The sequence below is a fragment of the Pan paniscus genome, chromosome 1 (genome assembly GCF_029289425.2).
Source record: "Pan paniscus chromosome 1, NHGRI_mPanPan1-v2.0_pri, whole genome shotgun sequence".
Lineage (NCBI taxonomy): Eukaryota > Metazoa > Chordata > Mammalia > Primates > Hominidae > Pan > Pan paniscus.
The window spans coordinates 202,002,535-202,021,498 of NC_073249.2; the positions used below are offsets into that span (position 1 = coordinate 202,002,535).

Genomic DNA, 18,964 nt, shown 5'->3' on the forward strand with positions numbered 1-18,964 from the left:
TGTAGCCCGGCCGGGCCCGCACCTCCGCGGCTGGCAGGGCGCGGGCGCCAACTAGCGGCGGCTCCCGCCACTGTGCCTGCCAGGCGGCCCGGCGACCTTGGTCTGGGGACCCAAGGGCCTGCACCCGCCCCCCCCCCCCCCCGCCGCCCTGGTCCCTTGGATCTGGTGCCCACGGGGAGCCAGCGCCCTACGGAGAGCCGGAGCCGTGCCGGGCCCTGCGCCAGGTGCCAGGGCCCACAAGAGTCCCTCATTCTCTGGAAACTTGTCTGTGAACCCGTCGTAAGCGGAGAGGGAGAAATCAGGCGGAGGAACAAGCAAAGGGCACGGTGCAAACCGAAACCATTCGACAAATGGAATTTACCACCACCTGAAACAGCGGGTCATGGTCCCGCAACCTGCTCGAGGGCAGCACGTGTTGCCCGCCCCCGGCCAGGGCCCTACCTGGCCACGACGCGCTGCGCCTTCTCGGAGACGTTCCCGGAGGTGGGAGCGCCCAGGCTGGATCACTCGCTTTCCTCTAGTTCTGCTGCTCGTGCCAGCGCGTCCGAGGGCGCGCGGGCCTGGGTCCGCAATTGACAACTGCCAGGCGCAGGCTCTCTTAAAAGGTTCAGTAAGGGACCTTTGCCGTCCTTCCTTTCGACACGGCCTGAGGGCGTGATGTGAGGTCCCGAGGTGGGTAGGGGCCAGCTCTCCCGGTGGTCGGGGTGAGGCCAGAGTCCTTCGCCCCTGGAGCGCACGCGGGGCTTGATTTCGTTTGGCAACGACGAAATGGCGCGCGCTGAGCAGGGGTCAGATCCATGATGAGATCTTGCGGCCACCGTCGGATCCTAAGCTTCTCTGCTTCCGAGGCTTGGAATTCATTGTTTTGCACCTGTCGAGAGCCGGGGGCAACGAAAATCTAGCCCCGTCTCCAAAGCGGCGGGGAGGCTCAGCACGCGTTCGTTCCCCAGAGTCTAGGGAGGTGTCTGGGGCGATAATTCGGAATGATTGTGGCTTGATCTTTCCCGTTGCCCTCCCAACTGTAGCCGGCCCCTAGGCCTGCTCGACAGACTTAGGAGGCGGGAGAGGAAGGGGTGATTTGCAGTGAAGCCCAGGAGAGGTTGGGCCACGCGGCTGGGAGTGGGAGCGGGGACCCGGAGCCGGGCGGGCAGGCAGTGCCTTGGCGAAGCCGTCCGCGGTCCCTGCGGCGCAGCCGGAGCGCACGGGCCCAAGAAGAAGTGGGGTTGGACCTGCAGAGGCCACTTTCCACCCGCATGGAGAAAGAAAATTCTCTCCTCTGAAAGCGAGGGCCCTTAGCTTTGCAGCCACTGCTGTTTTTCTTTTGCCACCGACGCGCGTACCGTTTCACGATGCAGGACCGTGGTTACATGCGTAAAGGAAAAAAAGAAAAACGCATTTTGCAGGCCTCGTCGTGTTTTTCAAAGAGCCACAGGCCGCCACAACGAAGAACGACGCCGCGAGGCCTGCAAGATCCTGAAACTTGTTTTGAGGGGAGAGCAGAGAGGAAAGGGGTTGTTGGCCCCAGGCTACTTAGGGTCCCTAGGAGACTCCCTTCCGCCTGTCCCCGGTTTGGCACAGGGGCCACCGAGGCTGGGACCAAAGCCGCGCAGGGCTGGGAGCAGCAAAGGCCGCCGGCCGGGCGTGGACGACACGCAAAATCCCGTGTGGGGTGGAGGCTCTTGGGTCAGAATAATGTGTGGGACGAGGGAGGTGAGTAACCTCTTTGGGGCGGCTCCCAGTGCGGCGTCACCGGCCTTGAGACCCCGCGGCCCCCAGTCCGGGGTTGCAGAAGTCGCAGGCCCGAAGCAGCAAGAGCTGGGGAAGCCCGGCCGCGGCCAGCAGGTAGGAGGAGCGAAGGGGTTGCGCCCCAGCGTCAGGGAGCTACGACCCGAGAGAGGGCGGCAAGGGCGCCTTCCGTGGGACCCGGACGTTCTAAGCAAATTTCTAGCATCTGCCCCGGGCTCCCAGAGCTCTCGGGGGCCCTGGGCTGTGGCACTGGGGCCTCCTCCGCGGGGTGGCGCCTTCCGCCCCTCCCCGTTGGGCGGCCTCCGGCAGGCCCCGTTCCTCCCCGCGAACGCCACCGAGGTGCCCGCGATGGGGGCTCCGCCGATTGGCTGTGCGACGCGTCGCTCCGCCAGCCCCGCCCCGCGGGCCCCGGGGGTACTAACCCCGCGCGGGCGGCCGCGGCCCCGCCACTTGATTCTAGAGGATTTGTTCTGGGGCTGCGGCCGCGGAGTCGGGGCGGCCGCGGGCGAGCTTCGGGGTGGGAGGCGGCGGCAGCGGCACAGCCCCGCGCGGGCCCCGCCGCGGCCCAGGCAGCCGGGACAGCCACGAGGGGCGGCCGCACGCGGGGCCGCGCGCCGAGAATGCGGGACTAGCCGGGCAGGCTGCGGGCGGCCGTCGGGCCAGCGAGGCCTCGCAGCGGGCGGGCCCTGGCGAGTAGTGGCCGGGCGCCGCCCCCTGCGCCCTGAGGCCCGGGCCCCGCCGCTTCTGCTTTCCCGCTTCTCGCGGCAGCGGCGGCCGAGGAGGCGCCCGCGCCGGCCGCCCCCGGGGGAAGCCGCGCCGTCTCCGCCCGCCCGGCGCCCTGACGGCCGCTGTTATGCGTATTCCCGTAGACCCAAGCACCAGCCGCCGCTTCACACCTCCCTCCCCGGCCTTCCCCTGCGGCGGCGGCGGCAAGATGGGCGAGAACAGCGGCGCGCTGAGCGCGCAGGCGGCCGTGGGGCCCGGAGGGCGCGCCCGGCCCGAGGTGCGCTCGATGGTGGACGTGCTGGCGGACCACGCAGGCGAGCTTGTGCGCACCGACAGCCCCAACTTCCTCTGCTCCGTGCTGCCCTCGCACTGGCGCTGCAACAAGACGCTGCCCGTCGCCTTCAAGGTGAGTGCGGGACCCGGGGCGGGAGGGCGCCGGCCCTGGGGCTCCGGGCGTCTGAGCTGCGGGAGCCACAGCCTCGGGAGCAGTGGGGATGGGAGGTGCCCGAGACGCCGCGGCGACACCCGGGCACCCGGTTCAGTCTCGCTGCGCGCTCGGCTCCGGGACCTCGGCGTTCCGTTTTGGATGCGCCCTGCAGGAATGACTTTTAACGGGGTTGCCCCTCTCCACCTGGGTTTTGGGGCGCCTTGCGTAGAGACGTTGGTGCGGAAATGGGCGGATGGGGTTTTGCGCCCCCCTAACCCCAATCGCTCAGATACAGCCCTGCGGGTAACGGAGAAGAGGATCCCGGGACAGGGGCAAGGACACCGCGGGTGGGGTGCGAACGGTGAAAGGGCCTACCCTCCGCCTCCAGCACCCCTCCTCCCGCGCCGCTTCGCAAAAGCTTCCTGCTCACACCCTCGGGCTTCCAAAATTTTACCGGACGGCGCTAGGCCGGGATCGGGGCACTGCTCTCCAGACGTTTGCTCGGGGATACTATGCGTCCCGAATGGCGAGTTGAGATTGGGGGACCCCTAACCCTGGCAGCCCCCAGCCATTTAGAGGACCTTTTTCTTTATGCCAGGGAGTAGGCGACTGTTTCATTTTCATTTTTTTAAGGGGGCAGCGAGATGAAACGAAAACGCCTCGGTTTTCCCCTAAACCTCTCACAGCTGCCGTGAGAAAAGGGCAGGGCAGGAAGGGCCGGCGGCTGGGGGTGGTGCTGCCCGAGGTGGCTGGAAGCTGAGGCCGTCCCTGCTCCCATTAAGACGACTCTAAATGGGAAAAAAAGGAAGAGTGGCTTTTTGAGGTCTCCCGGGTGACATCTTAAAATACCAGTGGGGGAAATCTCGCCGGGAGGGGCGGGAGGCCCGTGTGACTTTAATCGTCAGATCGGAGGTTTTACTGTCACTTGGAGCTTAAAAGGAGTCTTTGAAATTAAAAGAAGACAGGATGTTGACAGGAAATCTGGTCTTTTTAATCAGATCCCAAACATTTTCTCCTTGAAATCTTTACCATATGGATCCCCAGTCCCTGCACGCGGCGGCCACGTTTAAATAGTTGTGACTCTGTTTAAAGTCTGATTCTTTTTCAAAAGGCATCCGCCTCTCCGTGCTCCTGGGGGTGGGGGATTTGGGGGAGATGGTGTTTAGGGGGACATCGCCACCCCCATCCTGCAATTCCCGGCAGGTGCATCCTTCCATTATGAAAAGCCCCACTCTCACTTTAAAGGGGTTTTCTGGTGGCCTTTTTCAAAACACCAGTGAGTTTTGCATTCTGCATTTTCTCTGCATAACGAATTTAGGCTCTGCAGAGGCCAATAAACTGGGCCTGGTCCACATTTCAGGGCCAAATTTCATGCCCTAAACAGCTCTTGCATAAATTGAGTGGGGGTAGCAGCCCTGTTTTTATTATTGTTGTTACTCTTTCTCATTTGGAGACTTCGTTGCTAGGAGCATGTTGATTCCTCTTTCGCTGCAGCCGAAGACAACAGGGGAACTGCACCCCACATCATAGTGACTGAGCTGATTCACAGCTCTGGCTTAGATTTCATTGAAAGGATGATTTCTTGGGACACAGTATATGTAAGCAGTTGATCTAGGATTTTGGCGTGGAAGCTCGAGATTCCATCTTCTTGTTTTCGTGATATTTGGGGGAAGGTCTTTATTGGTTTTAAGCCTCTTCTCCACCCTGCATTGGAGAAATACGCAGTGTGCCTGGGACCTAGGGGAGCTGCCCAGCCCAGCCCCTCCCCTCCTTTCCCTGGTCACCCTCTTCCTTTCTAAGCTGTCCCCCTGCATCCCCCCGCCCCGTGTCTTCAGGTGGTGGCATTGGGGGACGTGCCGGATGGTACAGTGGTGACTGTGATGGCAGGCAATGACGAGAACTACTCCGCTGAGCTGCGCAATGCCTCGGCCGTCATGAAGAACCAGGTGGCCAGGTTCAACGACCTTCGCTTCGTGGGCCGCAGTGGGCGAGGTAAGTGGAAGGGAGGCCTCGCCATTTCAGCATTGGCAACGGCAGGGGCAGCAGGGAAGGAGGTTAAAAGAGGGGCCTTAGAATCCCGAAAAACAGGTCTCCAGATGCAGCTCTGTCTAAAAACAGCAATTTGTAATCCTGTAGGATATTACAGATCGCTTTGAGGAGGTGAGGAAAGTTATGGTCTCTTGCCAGAAAAAGACACAATTTTCTCACAGTTTCTAGGGTTTACCAACTCCTGAAACTGTTCATGCCACCCCCTCTTTCCCGGTTAAGCACACCTGGTCTCACAAAAAATGCTGGCAGGAGATGGTGGATTAACAAGCTCAAAAAGGGAGCTTATAGGTCTTTCAGCAAGGCGGTTGCAGGACAAGTCCCTGATCTGTGGGGCCCAAGCACCTCAGCCACTCTCTCCATAGGGGGCAGAATCTCCCCCACACTCTGAGGCTGTCTCTCCAGCTGTGGTCTCCCAGACCCAGTTTCCCAGCGCCTTTGAGCCCTAGGTGGTCTAGAACGGAAGCTAACGCAGCTGAATGTTGGAAAGCACAGCTCGAAGGCTGCCATCTCCTGCCCCAGAGTCAAGGCGGGTGTGCCACCCTGCCTGTCTGACCGACCTTGAGCAGCAGAAGGAAGGCGGGACGGGGGTGGGGGGCTGTTGAATGGGAGGCTTCTGGGACCTGAAACCCATCATCACTTAACTCCTGGATGGGAAAGTCCTGGAAACCCTGCCCCTGTGGAATGGAGGCCTGAGGGTCCACTGGCCCTTTAAGACCAGCCTGCCTAGGAGAAGTGGCTGAAGTGGGAGTCGCCCTTCCCAAGCACCAGGCCCGCCTCCAGCTTTGTTAAGAAGTAAGCTGGGTTCCCTCTGCTCCCCAACTCCACAGCAGGCTGAAGTGGCTGAAGCAGAACCGTGCTTTTCATCACCAATAAACAGGACCTTCTCAAGGTTCTAGTTCCCTCTGAGCTGCCAGCCCCGCTCTGAAATAGGCATCTGGGCACCATTTTTTCCTTTCCAGCCGTTCGATGTATACATACAAATGTCAGCCATATTTTGACTTTTCAGCATTAATTAAAACCAGGACATTATTTGCATGTAATAACTGTTTACTTGTTACTTTTTATGAAACTGAAATAGTTTACATTCTTTCAAACATTTCCTGTTCCTGTTGGCTCCCTTCCCCACACACAGATTTCTTTCAAACGGTGCCCTTAACTGGTTGCAGGTTGATGGATGGAAAATGTTTGCTTTTATGAATTAAGCTTTCATTGCTGCTCCTAATTAGTCTCCAAGTCCCTTTTGTCATCCCCAATCTCTCAAACCCTTTGCGACTTAATCCCAACCCTGAGAGGAGAGTCACTGGTCCTTGGTTGGTGGCAGACAAGGCTGATGAGCTCTGCTGACTGCGGGGCAGTGGCCAGGTCTGCTAGCCCAGGTATGTGTCAGGAGCACTATAGCTGCTGCCTGTTGCGAGGCGGGCAGAAGGTGCTGTCGATCTGGGAGCCCAGCAAGGCATCAGGAACTTGATTCTCCCTTCCCACTCTCTCTCCTGGGAAGTGAGAGAAAGAGAAGAGACGACGATTTTCTGAGTTACCGAGACCTTGTCTGGCCATTCTGCACACTGAGAATGATTTTTTTAGGGGTTTTCATGCCCACAGACCTTGAGCCCCCCTCCCCAGGCCTGCAGGGAGGGAAATGGGTTTCCAAAGCGTTGGTTGGGAGCTTGTCCTTGTAGCAGGAATGGCCAAGGCTGGGACTGTGGCTCTGGGAGATCCAAGAGGCTGAGTTTATAAACCATTCTCTCATCCATCTCCTCTCAGAGGTCCATAACCAGTCTCAGTGGTCCTGGGAGGCAGGAAGTGATCTGAGGAGGAGTTCCGATGTCTGAGGAACTGTGGCTAAGGCGTTCAGCCTTCAGAGGCTCGAGGTCTTTGAGAGCCTGCATTCTAGTATCAGCCACCCTGAGTTTGAGTCCCAGCTCTGCTAATGTCTTGCTGGATGACATTGGGCAAATGACTTAACCACTCTGTGCCTCAGTTTCCTCATCTGTGAGATGGGGATGATAATGGTACCTACCTCATGAGATTTTGGGAAGGTTAGGGAAATTGACACAAGTGTATCAGCTGGCGCATATTGAGAGCTGGATACATGTTAGAGATTTTGTTACTTCAAATGCCTGGGACTGGAGGAGGACTTTGAGGTCCCTTTGAGCGGTGACAGCCACTGATTCTCTGATTACTGTGTGGTTTGGGCGGGGGTGGGGGAAACCCAGAAGGTGTGAACTGCTGAGTGGGAGAGGTGGAGGCGGTTGGCAGGGAGGAAGGAGAGTGCCGGGTCCGCTGGCATGCAGACACACATCTGCGGTGCCCATCCTGCTGACTGGGAAATTCCCACCTGAGAGAACAGTCAGTGGTTGACAGTGACAATCTGGGCCACTTTAGGAGATGGGACACTTTGGGAGTTAAGACTGGGGGTTGGGACCCAGAACCCTTGCCTGGGTCTCTTGACTTCTGCCAGAACTAAGAAGTCTGATGGAAACCTCTGCTTGTTTCCTCAATTTTTAGTTCTACATTCTGTCTGAATTCCAGGAAGATGGCTTTCCATGAAAGACATGCACCCAGTAACACCACAGAGCTCTTAACAATAGGGCTGAAGGTGTGAACCAAGAAAAGGAAGGGAAGAAAACCAGGTCATTGCTGTCTCCTGCAGTGATTAGGGCTGAGGTCCCTGCCCTGCCAGACATGAGGAGCCTTTCTTACAATACATATTTTATATCAAGCCTTACTATTCTACGTTGAAATGTATAAATAATGAAACCTACCTATTTACATGCAGTTGCAAACTATGTTATTCCATAGCTATGATGGAGAAAAAAAGGGAAAGTAATTTATAATAAAACACTGATTTGAATATGTAAACGTTGGGGCCACAGGACTCCATGAGGTGGACGAATGCCCTCCATGCAGAAGCCCACAGCAGAGGGAACAGGCAGGGTGGCAGGGCTCAATCTGAACCTGGCCTTGCTGCCAATACCATGACTTTCTGAAGTTGTCAACAACTGTTGGCAAAGCGCTGAACAAAATTAAAAAAAAAAAAAAAGAACTGTCTTTCCTTCTGGAAAATTCAGTAGATATTAAAAGTACAAAAAAACCCTTGTTTTATGTAAAACTGAGTTAGGTTCATGACTCAGATAATTTTTTTTTCTTTTACTTTTTTTTGGGACAAGGTCTCGCTCTGTCGCCCAGGCCAGGGTGCAGTGGTGCGATCACTGCAGCCTCAACCTCCTGGTCTCAAGCAGTCCTCCCACCTCAATAGCTGGGACTATAGGCATGCGCCACCATGCTGAGCTGATTTTTAAAAATTATTTGTTGTAGAGATGGGGGTGTTGTTCACTGTGTTGCTCAGGCTGGTCTTGAACTCCTGGACTCAAGCGATCCTCCTGCCTCAGCCTCTCAAAGTGTTGGGATTACAGGCATGAGCCACCGCGACCAGCCAGAGAACTTTTATAAGCAAGTTTTTCCCTCCCAGGAAGAATGAATCTTCACCACCCTGGGCAGCGTTGGGTGCTGGCATCCCCCACCACATACACGCACCCCACCCCTAACGCTGGCAGTGCCACCCCAACACTATGTTGACCACACGCCACCACAAATCCCAAAAATGCCCCTCTAGCAGGCGGCCACTGGCCTAAGTGAAAATGAAAAGCACATGAGCTCTCGAGCTGTGATCAACTGGTTAAAAAGCAACTGTGTGTCGACAGAGATTCGGGGTGCAGTGTGCCGGTGCAGGCTGAGGGGAACCGCTGGTTGGGGGAGAGATGAATGGCTTCTTGGCTGAAGTTGAGAAAACCCCGAGGTCCCCTGAGACTGAGACACATCCCCTCCCCCCGCCCATGCAGCTCCTGTGGGTGGGGTGGGGACCTTATACACATAGGAACCCAGGCAGAGAGGCTCAAGGACTTGCCTGAGGCCCTGCTGCCACCCCGGCTGGTTGATGATGGGTCCTGGAGGAGTTTCTGGAGCCCTAAAGGAAACCCATTTCCCAGACCGAGACTTCTCCCCTGCAACCAGGGCCAGCCCTCAGAGAGCCTGGGTTTACACTTCCTGGGCTCCTGATGGATTGCAGGTTTGCCTGGGACTCCTGCACGGAGTTATATCTAGAGGCTGAGAGAGAGGGATGGATGGGTTTGCCGCTGCCAGGCAGAGAGAGAGCTGGGCAGGTCCGGGGTAGCTGAGGGGCACTCAGGGAGACAGCTTTCTCCCACCCCTGCTCCCCAGGCTCCCTGTCTCCCGAGGTCCAGGACTCCTGCCCCTCCCTCTCACTCCTCCTCTTAGGTCCCACACTCCTCTCCTTTGTACCTGGGAGGGGTGGTGACAGGCTTGGAAGCTGGTGGAAGCGGCCGAGGAGTGCTGGTGACCTCAGGGGTGGCATGTGGTTTGCTACCTGGTATGGGTGGGGGCTTCTCACTTCTCAGGAGCGGGACGTTAGTACCTGTGTGCAAAATGGGAGCCATTATCTCTGCCCTTAATTTATTTAACAAATGTTGTTGAGCACCTACTATGTGCCGGATGCCGTCCTAGGGGCTGGAGACACTGCATGAACAAGACAAAAACTTGGGCCCCTGGGGAGGTTATAATCTAGTAGAAGGAGACAAAATGAGTAGATGGATTATTAAAAGCCTATGCATTGTGAGAAAATTCCAGTAGGTGCAGGGAATAGAGAAAGGGAGTGGTAGGGCCTGTGATACTTCAGGTTGAGCTGCTTAGCGCTTTTTTTTTTTTTTTGCCCTGTGGGCCCCTCTGATATCTGGTGAAGCCCGCACACCTTTCTCAGAACAATGATATTTTTAAGGTATAAAATCAAATACAAAGTATTACAATAGAAACATTTCTATTAAAACATAGCAAAATACTTTAAAAATTGTGGTAAATGTGCTGCTTTATTCAATGTATTAAATAAGATCTAGCATTGGGCCTAATGACAACCATGGTTTTGAAGTTGTGATGAGCATAAAAGATATTTAGAGCAATCTGCAGCAACTGTAATGTGATATGTAAGTATCTGTGACGTCTGTTGGTGACAAGGTCACAGGTACGGCTGATAATACCTCTGTGGTTTGTTGCCTACGCTCGTACTTGAGAGTGATGCTAAATTTCAGTTAGAGGTTAGGGACAATACAATTGTAATTTTTTCCTACCCTAGTTCTCAGGCTCATTCAACTCTATGGAGCCAAGTTAAAAATGCCTTCCAGGTGTAGTGGTTTACGACTGTAATCCCAACACTTTGGGAGGCCAAGGCAGGAGGATCACTTGAGCCCAGGAGTTCAAGACCAGCCTGGGCACATAGTAAAAGCTTGAAAAAAAAAAAGAAAGAAAGAAAGGAAAGAAAGAAAAGAAAGGAAAGGAAGGAAGGAAGGAAGGGAGGGAAGGAAAAGAAGGAAGGGAAAAAAAATAGCCGGGCATGGTGGCGCTCACCTGTTGTCCCAGCTACTCAGGAGGCTGAGACAGGAGGATCACTTGAGCCCGGGAGGTCCAGGCTGCAGTGAGCTATGATCATGCCACTGCACTCCAACCTGGGTGACAGAGCAAGACCTTGTCTCAAAAAAATTAATTAAAATTAAAAATGCCTACTTCAGATAAAGTGACCAGGGAAGGCCTGACTGAAGGTGGGCAACCTGAAGGAGCGTTTTAGTAAACTTTCAAATGCTGCTGTGGGCCCGGGGCCCTGTGGCAGGGCACTGGGGCCCATTAGTCCTCCATGTCTCCAGTCTGGCCCCTAGGGCTCTGGGCTGTCTGCCTAAACTCCCCGTCATAACCAAGAAGGTGCTGGACAATGCTGGCAGGGTCAGAGGCTCAGGGACCCCAGGAGAGTGCTGGGCTGGTTGGAGGAGAAAGAGGTCCAGGAGAGAAATGACCTCAGAGTGAGGAAAGGCAGTAGGAGGGGTCGGGCAGGGAGCCCGAGGCATCTGCCTGGCACTTCCCTAGACCATCTGCACTTCTGCTTCCAGAAATCATACAAAGTGGCCCCTATGACCTGAGAGTGGGAGACCAGGTCTGTTCTGACCTGGGGCTCCGGAGGCAAGTGCAGTCAGAATTTCTATCCCTGCCTCAGCCGGCTGGCTTAGGAAAAGGCTTCCAGAGAAGCCCCTCATTTCCCAGCTGGAGTCACACTCAGTGGGTCTTGAGCTTTAAATTCCCCCTGGTGTCTCAGAGGGCCTTGGGTCCTGTGGCATGGCTCCTGGCAGCCTGGCTGGTTTAATTTTGTTCCGGATTCTCCTGCCTCTGGGGCTAGAATTTTCGCTTGATCAGTTGACTAACAAGTACCAGGCCATGCAAAGAGAACTGTGAGATACTGGTCTCCACCCTGAGCTTCATCTCCCACCTGCAACGTGGGGCTGTTGAAACCTACCTGCTCACTTTGGAGGCGTGTCAGGGGGATACCAGAGGGATGCGCTTGGGCAGCCTCCCTCCGTGACCATCCTGTGCCAGCCCTGGGGTACAGGTGAGAGTGCGAGACCATTGGCCCCTACCCACAGGGAGTTCCCAGGCCTGTACATGGGATCCAGAGGCAGGGATAGGGGGATAAAGTCTGGCTTGGGGGATCCGCAAATCTCCCCCGCTCCCGGCCACCAATCTCATAGAGCATGAGGCTGTGGATCGTAATAGAGAATAGGGTGAGAGGAGGACTCTTACCCAGACCCCCAAACTCCCAGACACATCAGAGAATTCACTGTAGAAAGTAGAGAGAAGACTGTTGAAAGTAAATCTTCATAAACTGCTTTCTACACGGAGAAACCCGTCTGAACATAAAACGATAGAAGAACGAGAAATAGAAGTGAAAATGAAAAACCACCCAGCGTGTGAAGGCAAAATGTGCAGGCCTGTGCCCGGGGAAACTGATGGCCACAAATACAGCATGGAAAGTATTAACAAGCTTAATATATAGCAATTTTTAAAAGGCACTAAAACCTTCACAGGAAAGTAAAAGAACATGAAGCAATAATTTGTGTTGGATTATGATGGATAATAATCATATAAAAAGTTTCATTCTCACTAGTAATAGAAAAAAAGGCAAACAAAATCAAGAGCGTGTAAAAGATCTTCCATCTTGATAGACACATCCCTGGGGTGTGACGCAGCCTCACACGCGAGGGTGACGACTAAATCTCTCCGGAGAGTCATCTCACTCCAAGAGGGATCCGCGCCCGTAATATGTCCCAACCCTCTGCTGCCGTGAAATCACTCACCGCTTCTTGGAATCTCTTCTAAGGAGATAAGCAGAGATGCAGACAAAGATTTTTATAAACAGAAGGTCACTTTCATTTTATTTTAAATGGTAAAAAAAAAAAAAAGTATTTTAAAAGTTTTTTCCCCTCTCAGGAATTTTGAATGGAGACTTTGGAGCCAAATGTCTATCTAAAAATAGAACATTCTGGAAATAACAGTTGTGTCTACAGAAGAAATGTCTGCAGCTCCCAAATCAGTCCTTTTTCAGCTCCAGCTGCACACATCAATAAGAAATTAGCAACGATGTAAATACCCGAGAGTAAGGAGGTAGATAAATAAAAGATGAGGAGGCTTCCTTGAGTTGAAATATTTTGCAGCCATTAAAAACGAAGTTTATGGAGTTTTAATGACATGGGAAAGTGCTTCTGATGTGAGGTTAAATGAAAAAAAAACAGTATGAAAATCTGTATTTTAGTACCACTGCGACTGTGTAAATATACAAACCCATACAAAAAGAGCTGAAAGGGAAAACACCGAATGGTAACGGTGTCTATCTCCAGCTAGTGGAACCGTGGGGGGGGGGGGGGGGTCTTTTCTTCTTTATTTATATTTTGTATGTTCTCGAATTTTTCTACAAAGATCACCAATTACTTTCAGAAAATAGAATATACCCATCCTGCTCCCCACCACAAAATCGTGTGGGTTTCTGAATAGAAGAGACAGCAGAAAGGCCAAGAAGAGGGGAACATGAGCCAGGGTGGCCACGGCATGGGGCAGGGGGGGTGACAAAGTTGGCGTCAGACCCCCAGGGGCCTTGAATGCCAAGCCCAGGAGCTTGAACTTCACCCAGAGCCCTATCTTCTGCCCATGTTCAAAGAGGACAGAGTGCCCCTTCTTGACAGTTAGGGGCTTCCAGGGGTAGATACAGGTGGGAGAGCAGGGTATTGTGGAAGCTCCAGGTGCCAACCACCTGCCTCTATTCCCCACTCTCCCCAGGGAAGAGTTTCACCCTGACCATCACTGTGTTCACCAACCCCACCCAAGTGGCGACCTACCACCGAGCCATCAAGGTGACCGTGGACGGACCCCGGGAGCCCAGACGTAAGTGCCACCGAGCCCCCTAAGCCCCTGCGCGGGGGAGGAGAGTCCAGTGCGGGAAGGACAGCAGCTAGGTCAGACAGATGGAGCCCTCCTCGGGGGGTTGCAGTCCTTGGCTCTGTGCCCCCACACACTGCGTGCCTGCTGGCAAACCCCTAAACCCTCTGGGCTTAGCCTGAGACTGTGGGAGGCCAGCGAGGAGGCTGGGAGTGGAGATGACTGTCCATGGAGACTACTGAGGGAGTCAAGGAAAGGAAAAGGATGGAGAAAGCTTTCAGATATGGCATTTGTGGGGTGCTTGTGTGTTTCTGGGTGGAGGTTGAGCCAGGCTTGCTTTACTCTGCCCCCAGCTTCTCTGCGGGTGGCTGAGGGATGCATGGAGGGCAGGAGTGATCAAAAGTCAGGGGCTGGTCTGGCTGTGAGGCCAGGCCTCTTCCTTGGAAACTGAGTCTTTGAATCTTAGCATGTGACTTGCTCAGGTCACCCAGAGTCCGGGCACCCGGACCCTATGAGCAGGGAGTTCTGGTCCATCAAAGCGAGTTTGTGTTTAATTCTCTCTGCTTGCTGAAGGTCAGATTAAGGCTGGGGAAGTGGGAGGGTAGGCTGAGGCTCTGTGTCCACAGAATGAATGAATGACTGACTGAATGAATGAATGAATGAATGAAATAGAGCCAGCCAGCTTCCTGAGCTCCATCCCACCTCTCCAAGGCATTTTCAGCTTGGTGCACTGAGGGTTGGCCCACCCCTCTCTTTCTCAGAAATGTGACCCTTTGCAGTTTAGAAGACCTTTTTGCAGTCGCTATTGAATGGCATCTTCATGACAGCAGAGCCAGAGGGGTCACCCAAGTTCCAGTGAGGAGAGAATCCAGGCCTGAGGGAGTTGGGTACCTGAATAGGACCTAATGCTGTGCAAGGAGCAGGAAGGCGCCCCAGGCTTCAGTCTTCCCAGAGGCAAGATTCTAGGCTGAGCAGGCCTGGGGCAGGAGGCCTGGGGCAGGAGGCCTAGCCCTGGGCTGGCCCCTCCCTTCTTGGGAGTCGGCTGGGCCTGACACCCCATCATCCAATTCCTGGGCCCATCCCAGCATCTGGCCACTTAGGAAAGGCTTGGAGCTGAGTCCAGCAGCCCTGGAAGAGTTTCCCTCCAGGGCTCTCAGGGTCACCTCTGCCAGCCCTGAGCCCCGGCACGCATCCTCAGGCCTGCACCGTCAGCTCCAGCCAGCACTTGCCCTGGCCACACTCCTGCTGGTTCCCTCCTGCTGAGATCAGACATAGACCAGCCCATGCCCTTGGCCTTGGGCTTCGTGACCCTAGGCAAGTCATGTCTTCTTTGTGGCCTCAGTTTTGTCATCTGAGAACTGGATCAGTGACTCCAGGAGTCTCAAGGTGGTGATGGCTGGGAAGCCCTCATGAGCCATAGACCACCATGGTGTAGAGAGCAGTTTCCAAGCCAGCCTTCCTGGCTGTGGGTCCTTGGGCTAGTCATCTCCGTGCCTCAGTTTCCTGAACTGAAAAATGATATTCGCACAAGCAGCTACCTCATGATGCTATTGCGAGGAAACAGTGGCTTAATCTATAGAAAGCACTTAGCGGTGGGGGTTAGCAAGGGATCCGTCACTTTAGCCAGGGCTGTTATCTGCAGTGTGACCTAGGGCAAGTCACTGACCTCTCTGGGCCTCAGCTCCCTCCTCCATGAAGTGTGATGATGCTACCCACCCTGCGGACCTGGAGATCAGGGGCGACGTGTGAACAGCATGTGGCCGTAGCACAGAGGGGTCCCATGAGTCACTGGGTCCGCAGCGTTTTGTCGTCCTCAGTACCCAGCCCCCTTCCTGCACTCCCACCACCACCATTAGTCAATGGTGAGCTCTCTCATGGGCAGCAGCTGGGTGGCTGCCTTGGTAATAGAGGTGCAGGTATCAAGTCTCCATTGAAGGTGGTGGCAGCCCTGCCCTACGTCTCCAGGGGCAGGGTCAGCATGGACAGGAGCCTCAGTTGGGCTCTGGGTGGGGATGCGGCACTCAGAAGCCACTCCAGAAAGAGGGGAGCCACTCCAGAAAGAGGGAGGCATGGGACGGGGTCTTGACGCTTGGTGGGAAGATCCAAGGGACCGGGCAAGGTTGGCACCTCTGAGAGCCCTCCATGCTCAGCCCAGCCCACCCCAGAGCCGCCCACTCTGCCCTGCTGGGACCCCTGGATGAGCATGGAGACTCAGCCCTGCCTGTGGGAGATTCCAGCAGAATCCCCTGCCTGCTCTTCCCTGCCTGGGTCTCCCAGACCTGAGATGGCCCCTTCTGGGGTGAGCTGAAAGGTAAAGGCGTGGCTCAGGACGAGGCAACAAGAGGGAGGGACAGAGGCTGGGCCTGGAGACCCACGGCGTCAGAAGCCAGGCTTGCTGCACCACCTGAGACAGGTGACCTCCCTCTCTGGGCCCCGGCAGGGGCTGGATCAGTGGTTTTATTTACAGAACAGAGCAGAGATGGAGTCGGGGGGCAGTCTACTAGGTCCCCCATCCTTAGGACCTGCCTGCTCCTGTCCCTGGCATATCCTGGCCCTGAGATCAGGTCCCCCCCATACCCTGGGTTGCAGCCCCACTCCTTTGTCTTTGGCCTTGGACAAATCCTTGGCCTTTCGGGTCCTCAGCGTCCCCATCTGTAAGAGTGAAGGGACCAGCTCAGCGGCTCCTGGTCACTGAGCAACCCCCTCCCTTGCGTCAGGCCCTGTGCAAAGTCCCCAGTAACTGATCTCTTGGGCAACCCCAGGAGAGGATAGAGGCCAGGGCACAAAACCTTTTGCCCAAGGTGACTGTCAGCACACCCTGGGGGCTCCGACCCGGGGGCTGCGGGAAGTGAGGGCCACTTGGAAGGGCCTTTTCACCTCAGTGTGCTCAGCTGTCAAATGGATGGTATTGGTGTCTGCCTAGGAGAGTCGCTGTGAAGGTTGACTGAGTTTACCGGGGCCTGGCCCCAGGAAGTGCCCCCACAACCTTCACGGGTTGTTACAGGCCTTTTGTGCTCCTGGACTTCCTTTCCCGGCTTTTTTCCTGTTTTGCCACCTCCGACCCTCTGAAATCTGAGCCCGCTGTGGGGTGAAGTGGGAGTAGGGGCTGGTCCTGGGAGCCAAGGACTGGGAATCTGTAGATCCCTGAGGCCGGCTGTGGGTTCTGTGGCCGGGTCGTTCCCCTCTGGTGCCCTGCAGAGCGTGCCCGGCCTGCAGCCAGGTGGCCAGCTGGGTTTGAAGGCTGGCTTGGTGGCTTCCTGCCTGTGTGGCCTTGGTTTCTGAGGTTCTCAGTGCTGGTGTCCCTCAGAGTCACTGGGGGCTGGTTAAGAAGCAGGTTGCTGAGCCAGGTCCAGGATCCCAGCAGGAGGGGCTGCGACACCTGGCAAGTCTGGCGTGGACCACGGTGGGGGAAAGGCCCTCACGCCCCCCAGCCTGTGCCCGTTATCCCCTGCCCTCCCTCCCACATCCTGCTCTGGCCACCCTGGTATCCTGGCTGGTCTTTGAACTTGCCAGGGACACTCCTGCCTCGGGGGCCTTTGCACTGCTCTTTTTTCTACCTGGAACACTCCTCCCCGGACACCCCCAGATGCATGGCACACTCCTTCACACCCTAAAGCCTCTGCACTTCTCAGCAGCCCGCCTGTTTCAAGTGGCACACACACAGCCTTCCTCACCTCTCCCCCTTTTCCTTCCTGGCTTTAAGGTTACCCCGAGCACTTACCACTACCACCTTCTAAGGTGCTATCTAGTCCGACAGTTTGTTTCATTTGTTATTCATTTCTCCCATTTTGTTTTGTTTTGTTTTTTGAGATGGAGTCTTGCTCTGTTGCCCAGGCTGGAGTGCAGTGGCAAGTTCTCGGCTCACAGCAACCTCTGCCTCCCAGGTTCAGGAGATTCTCTTGCCTCAGCCTCCCTAGTAGCTGGGATTACAGGCACACGCCACCACACCCAGCTAATTTTTGTATTTTTAATAGAGACAGGGTTTCACCATGTTGGCCAGGCTAGTCTTGAACTCCTGACCTCAAGTGATCCACCCACCTCAGCCTCCCAAAGTGCTGGGACTACAGGCGTGAGCCACCGCACCCGGCCCCCTATTGTTTATGCTCTACAAGGGCAGAGTTCTTTGCTCTGGTTTGCCAGGCCCTGGTATAGCTAGACCCTGAGAATGTGGGCAGGAGCCCTTCACAGCTGCTCCATAAATCGTTGATGAATAAGCAAATGATTCATTAATGTCATTTCGGGTAGTAGGAAGTCCTATGAAGAAAAACAAAGCCGGGAGAAGGAGTGGAGCGTGCAAGGGATGGGACAAGGGATGGGGCGGGGAGGCCTCCTGAAGAGGTGACCTTTGAGCAGGGGCCTGAAGTGAGCAGCCAGCAGAGTGTGGCTGCCGAGGGTTTGGCGTGGGCAGGAGAAGTGACCCTGAGCCCACAGTTGGGCCTTTGAAGGCCTTAGAGTTTCTGTAGTTTCTTCCTGGGCTAAGGAGAGGCAGCTGCTCCAGGTCCCTGGCTCCCAAGATCCCCACAACCCCCAGGAGTGTCTCCTGCGCTAGGGGCAGGGCTAGCGGAGTCTGCCCAGCAGGAGGGAAGGGGTTAACCACAGACCTCCCGGGTTCTCCTAATCAACCCCAGGCCGCTGGAAGCCCCACTTGCAGCCCTGGGAGGGAACCACTCGCCTCCCTGCCCGCTGGCCCCCGGCCAGCCCGTTTCCCTGCCCAGCCACCGACCCGGCTTTCATCTGCTCACAGGGGGCCGATTCACAGCAGACCACCCCAGGCCCGGCACCCGCCTGCGATTCCGTGAGGCTGTTAAGAGTCGGGTGTAAATCTCCTGACAGGCCGCAGAGCCGGCCTCGGGCCCGGCGCCCCACCCTGCTGCTGGGCAGACAGTGGCTGCTGTGTCTGGGTCACAGCCGCACCAGGCGGCCAAGAAGGCTGCCGAGTGGCTTCAGATGGGTGACGGGCCTGGTCATTGGAGCCCACACTGTCCCCAGCAGACGATGCTGTTCCCGTGGCCCTGCCCGACTCTGCTTTTCCCAAGAGGCTGAACACTGAGTTGGCCTCTTGCCAGCTGGACCTTACGGCCAGGTGACCCAGCTCTTCTCTCATGGAGGTCTTGGGAAGCGGTGACCTTAGCAGCTGAGCTCCGTAGAGTGTGTGACCTTTCCAGGTTTGAATCTCAGGGGTGCCACACACCGTGTGACCTTGACCGTGTGCCTCCACTTTTCCATCTGTAAAACGGGGGTGATAGTCACAGCCTGTCAGAGGGATATGACCCTTGGAGACGACATGCATGGCCCCCCTTGCACAGTGCCTGGCACATCATGGATGCCTGCTAAAATGGTTGCCACTCCTATGACAGGGGCTTGTGTTGGGCCTGCATGGAGGCAGGGGGGTAACCCTGATGGTCTCTTGGTTCCCCCAGAAGCATCAGGTATCTGGCAGGGGTAGGACCCCAGGCTGGCCAGGCTGGTGGTGGGGAAGGATTCCCTGGGGACAGTGGTAAAGGAGCTGCCAACCCAGAATCCAGCCCTGGTCCTCTAGCTCCCACACTGCGTGACCCTGGTGAGTCCCCAGACTGGCTGAGGCCCAGCATTCCTGCTCCCACTTTGGCCTTTATCATATGCCTGTGAGGTGGGTCACCCCCACTGCACAGACGCATCAGAGAGGAGCTGTTTGCCTAGGAGCAGATGGCCAAGTCAGAATGGGAACCCAGAACACCTTCCTCAAAGGCCGAGGCCTGGTGGGCTGTGTAATTC

General features: G+C 55.8%; 1 protein-coding gene across 1 annotated transcript in view; it reads left to right on the forward strand.

The window, feature by feature from the left end:
• Positions 1-2,191: 2,191 nt before the first annotated feature.
• The window catches only part of RUNX3 (RUNX family transcription factor 3), a 30,615-nt gene continuing 13,842 nt past the window's right edge, over positions 2,192-18,964 (forward strand). Inside the window, exons 1-3 of the mRNA XM_008963161.6 lie at positions 2,192-2,878; positions 4,735-4,891; positions 13,112-13,216. Of these exons, the coding sequence (XP_008961409.2) occupies positions 2,600-2,878; positions 4,735-4,891; positions 13,112-13,216 (541 nt within the window). The 5' untranslated portion in view covers positions 2,192-2,599. The remainder of the gene's footprint in view (positions 2,879-4,734; positions 4,892-13,111; positions 13,217-18,964) is intronic.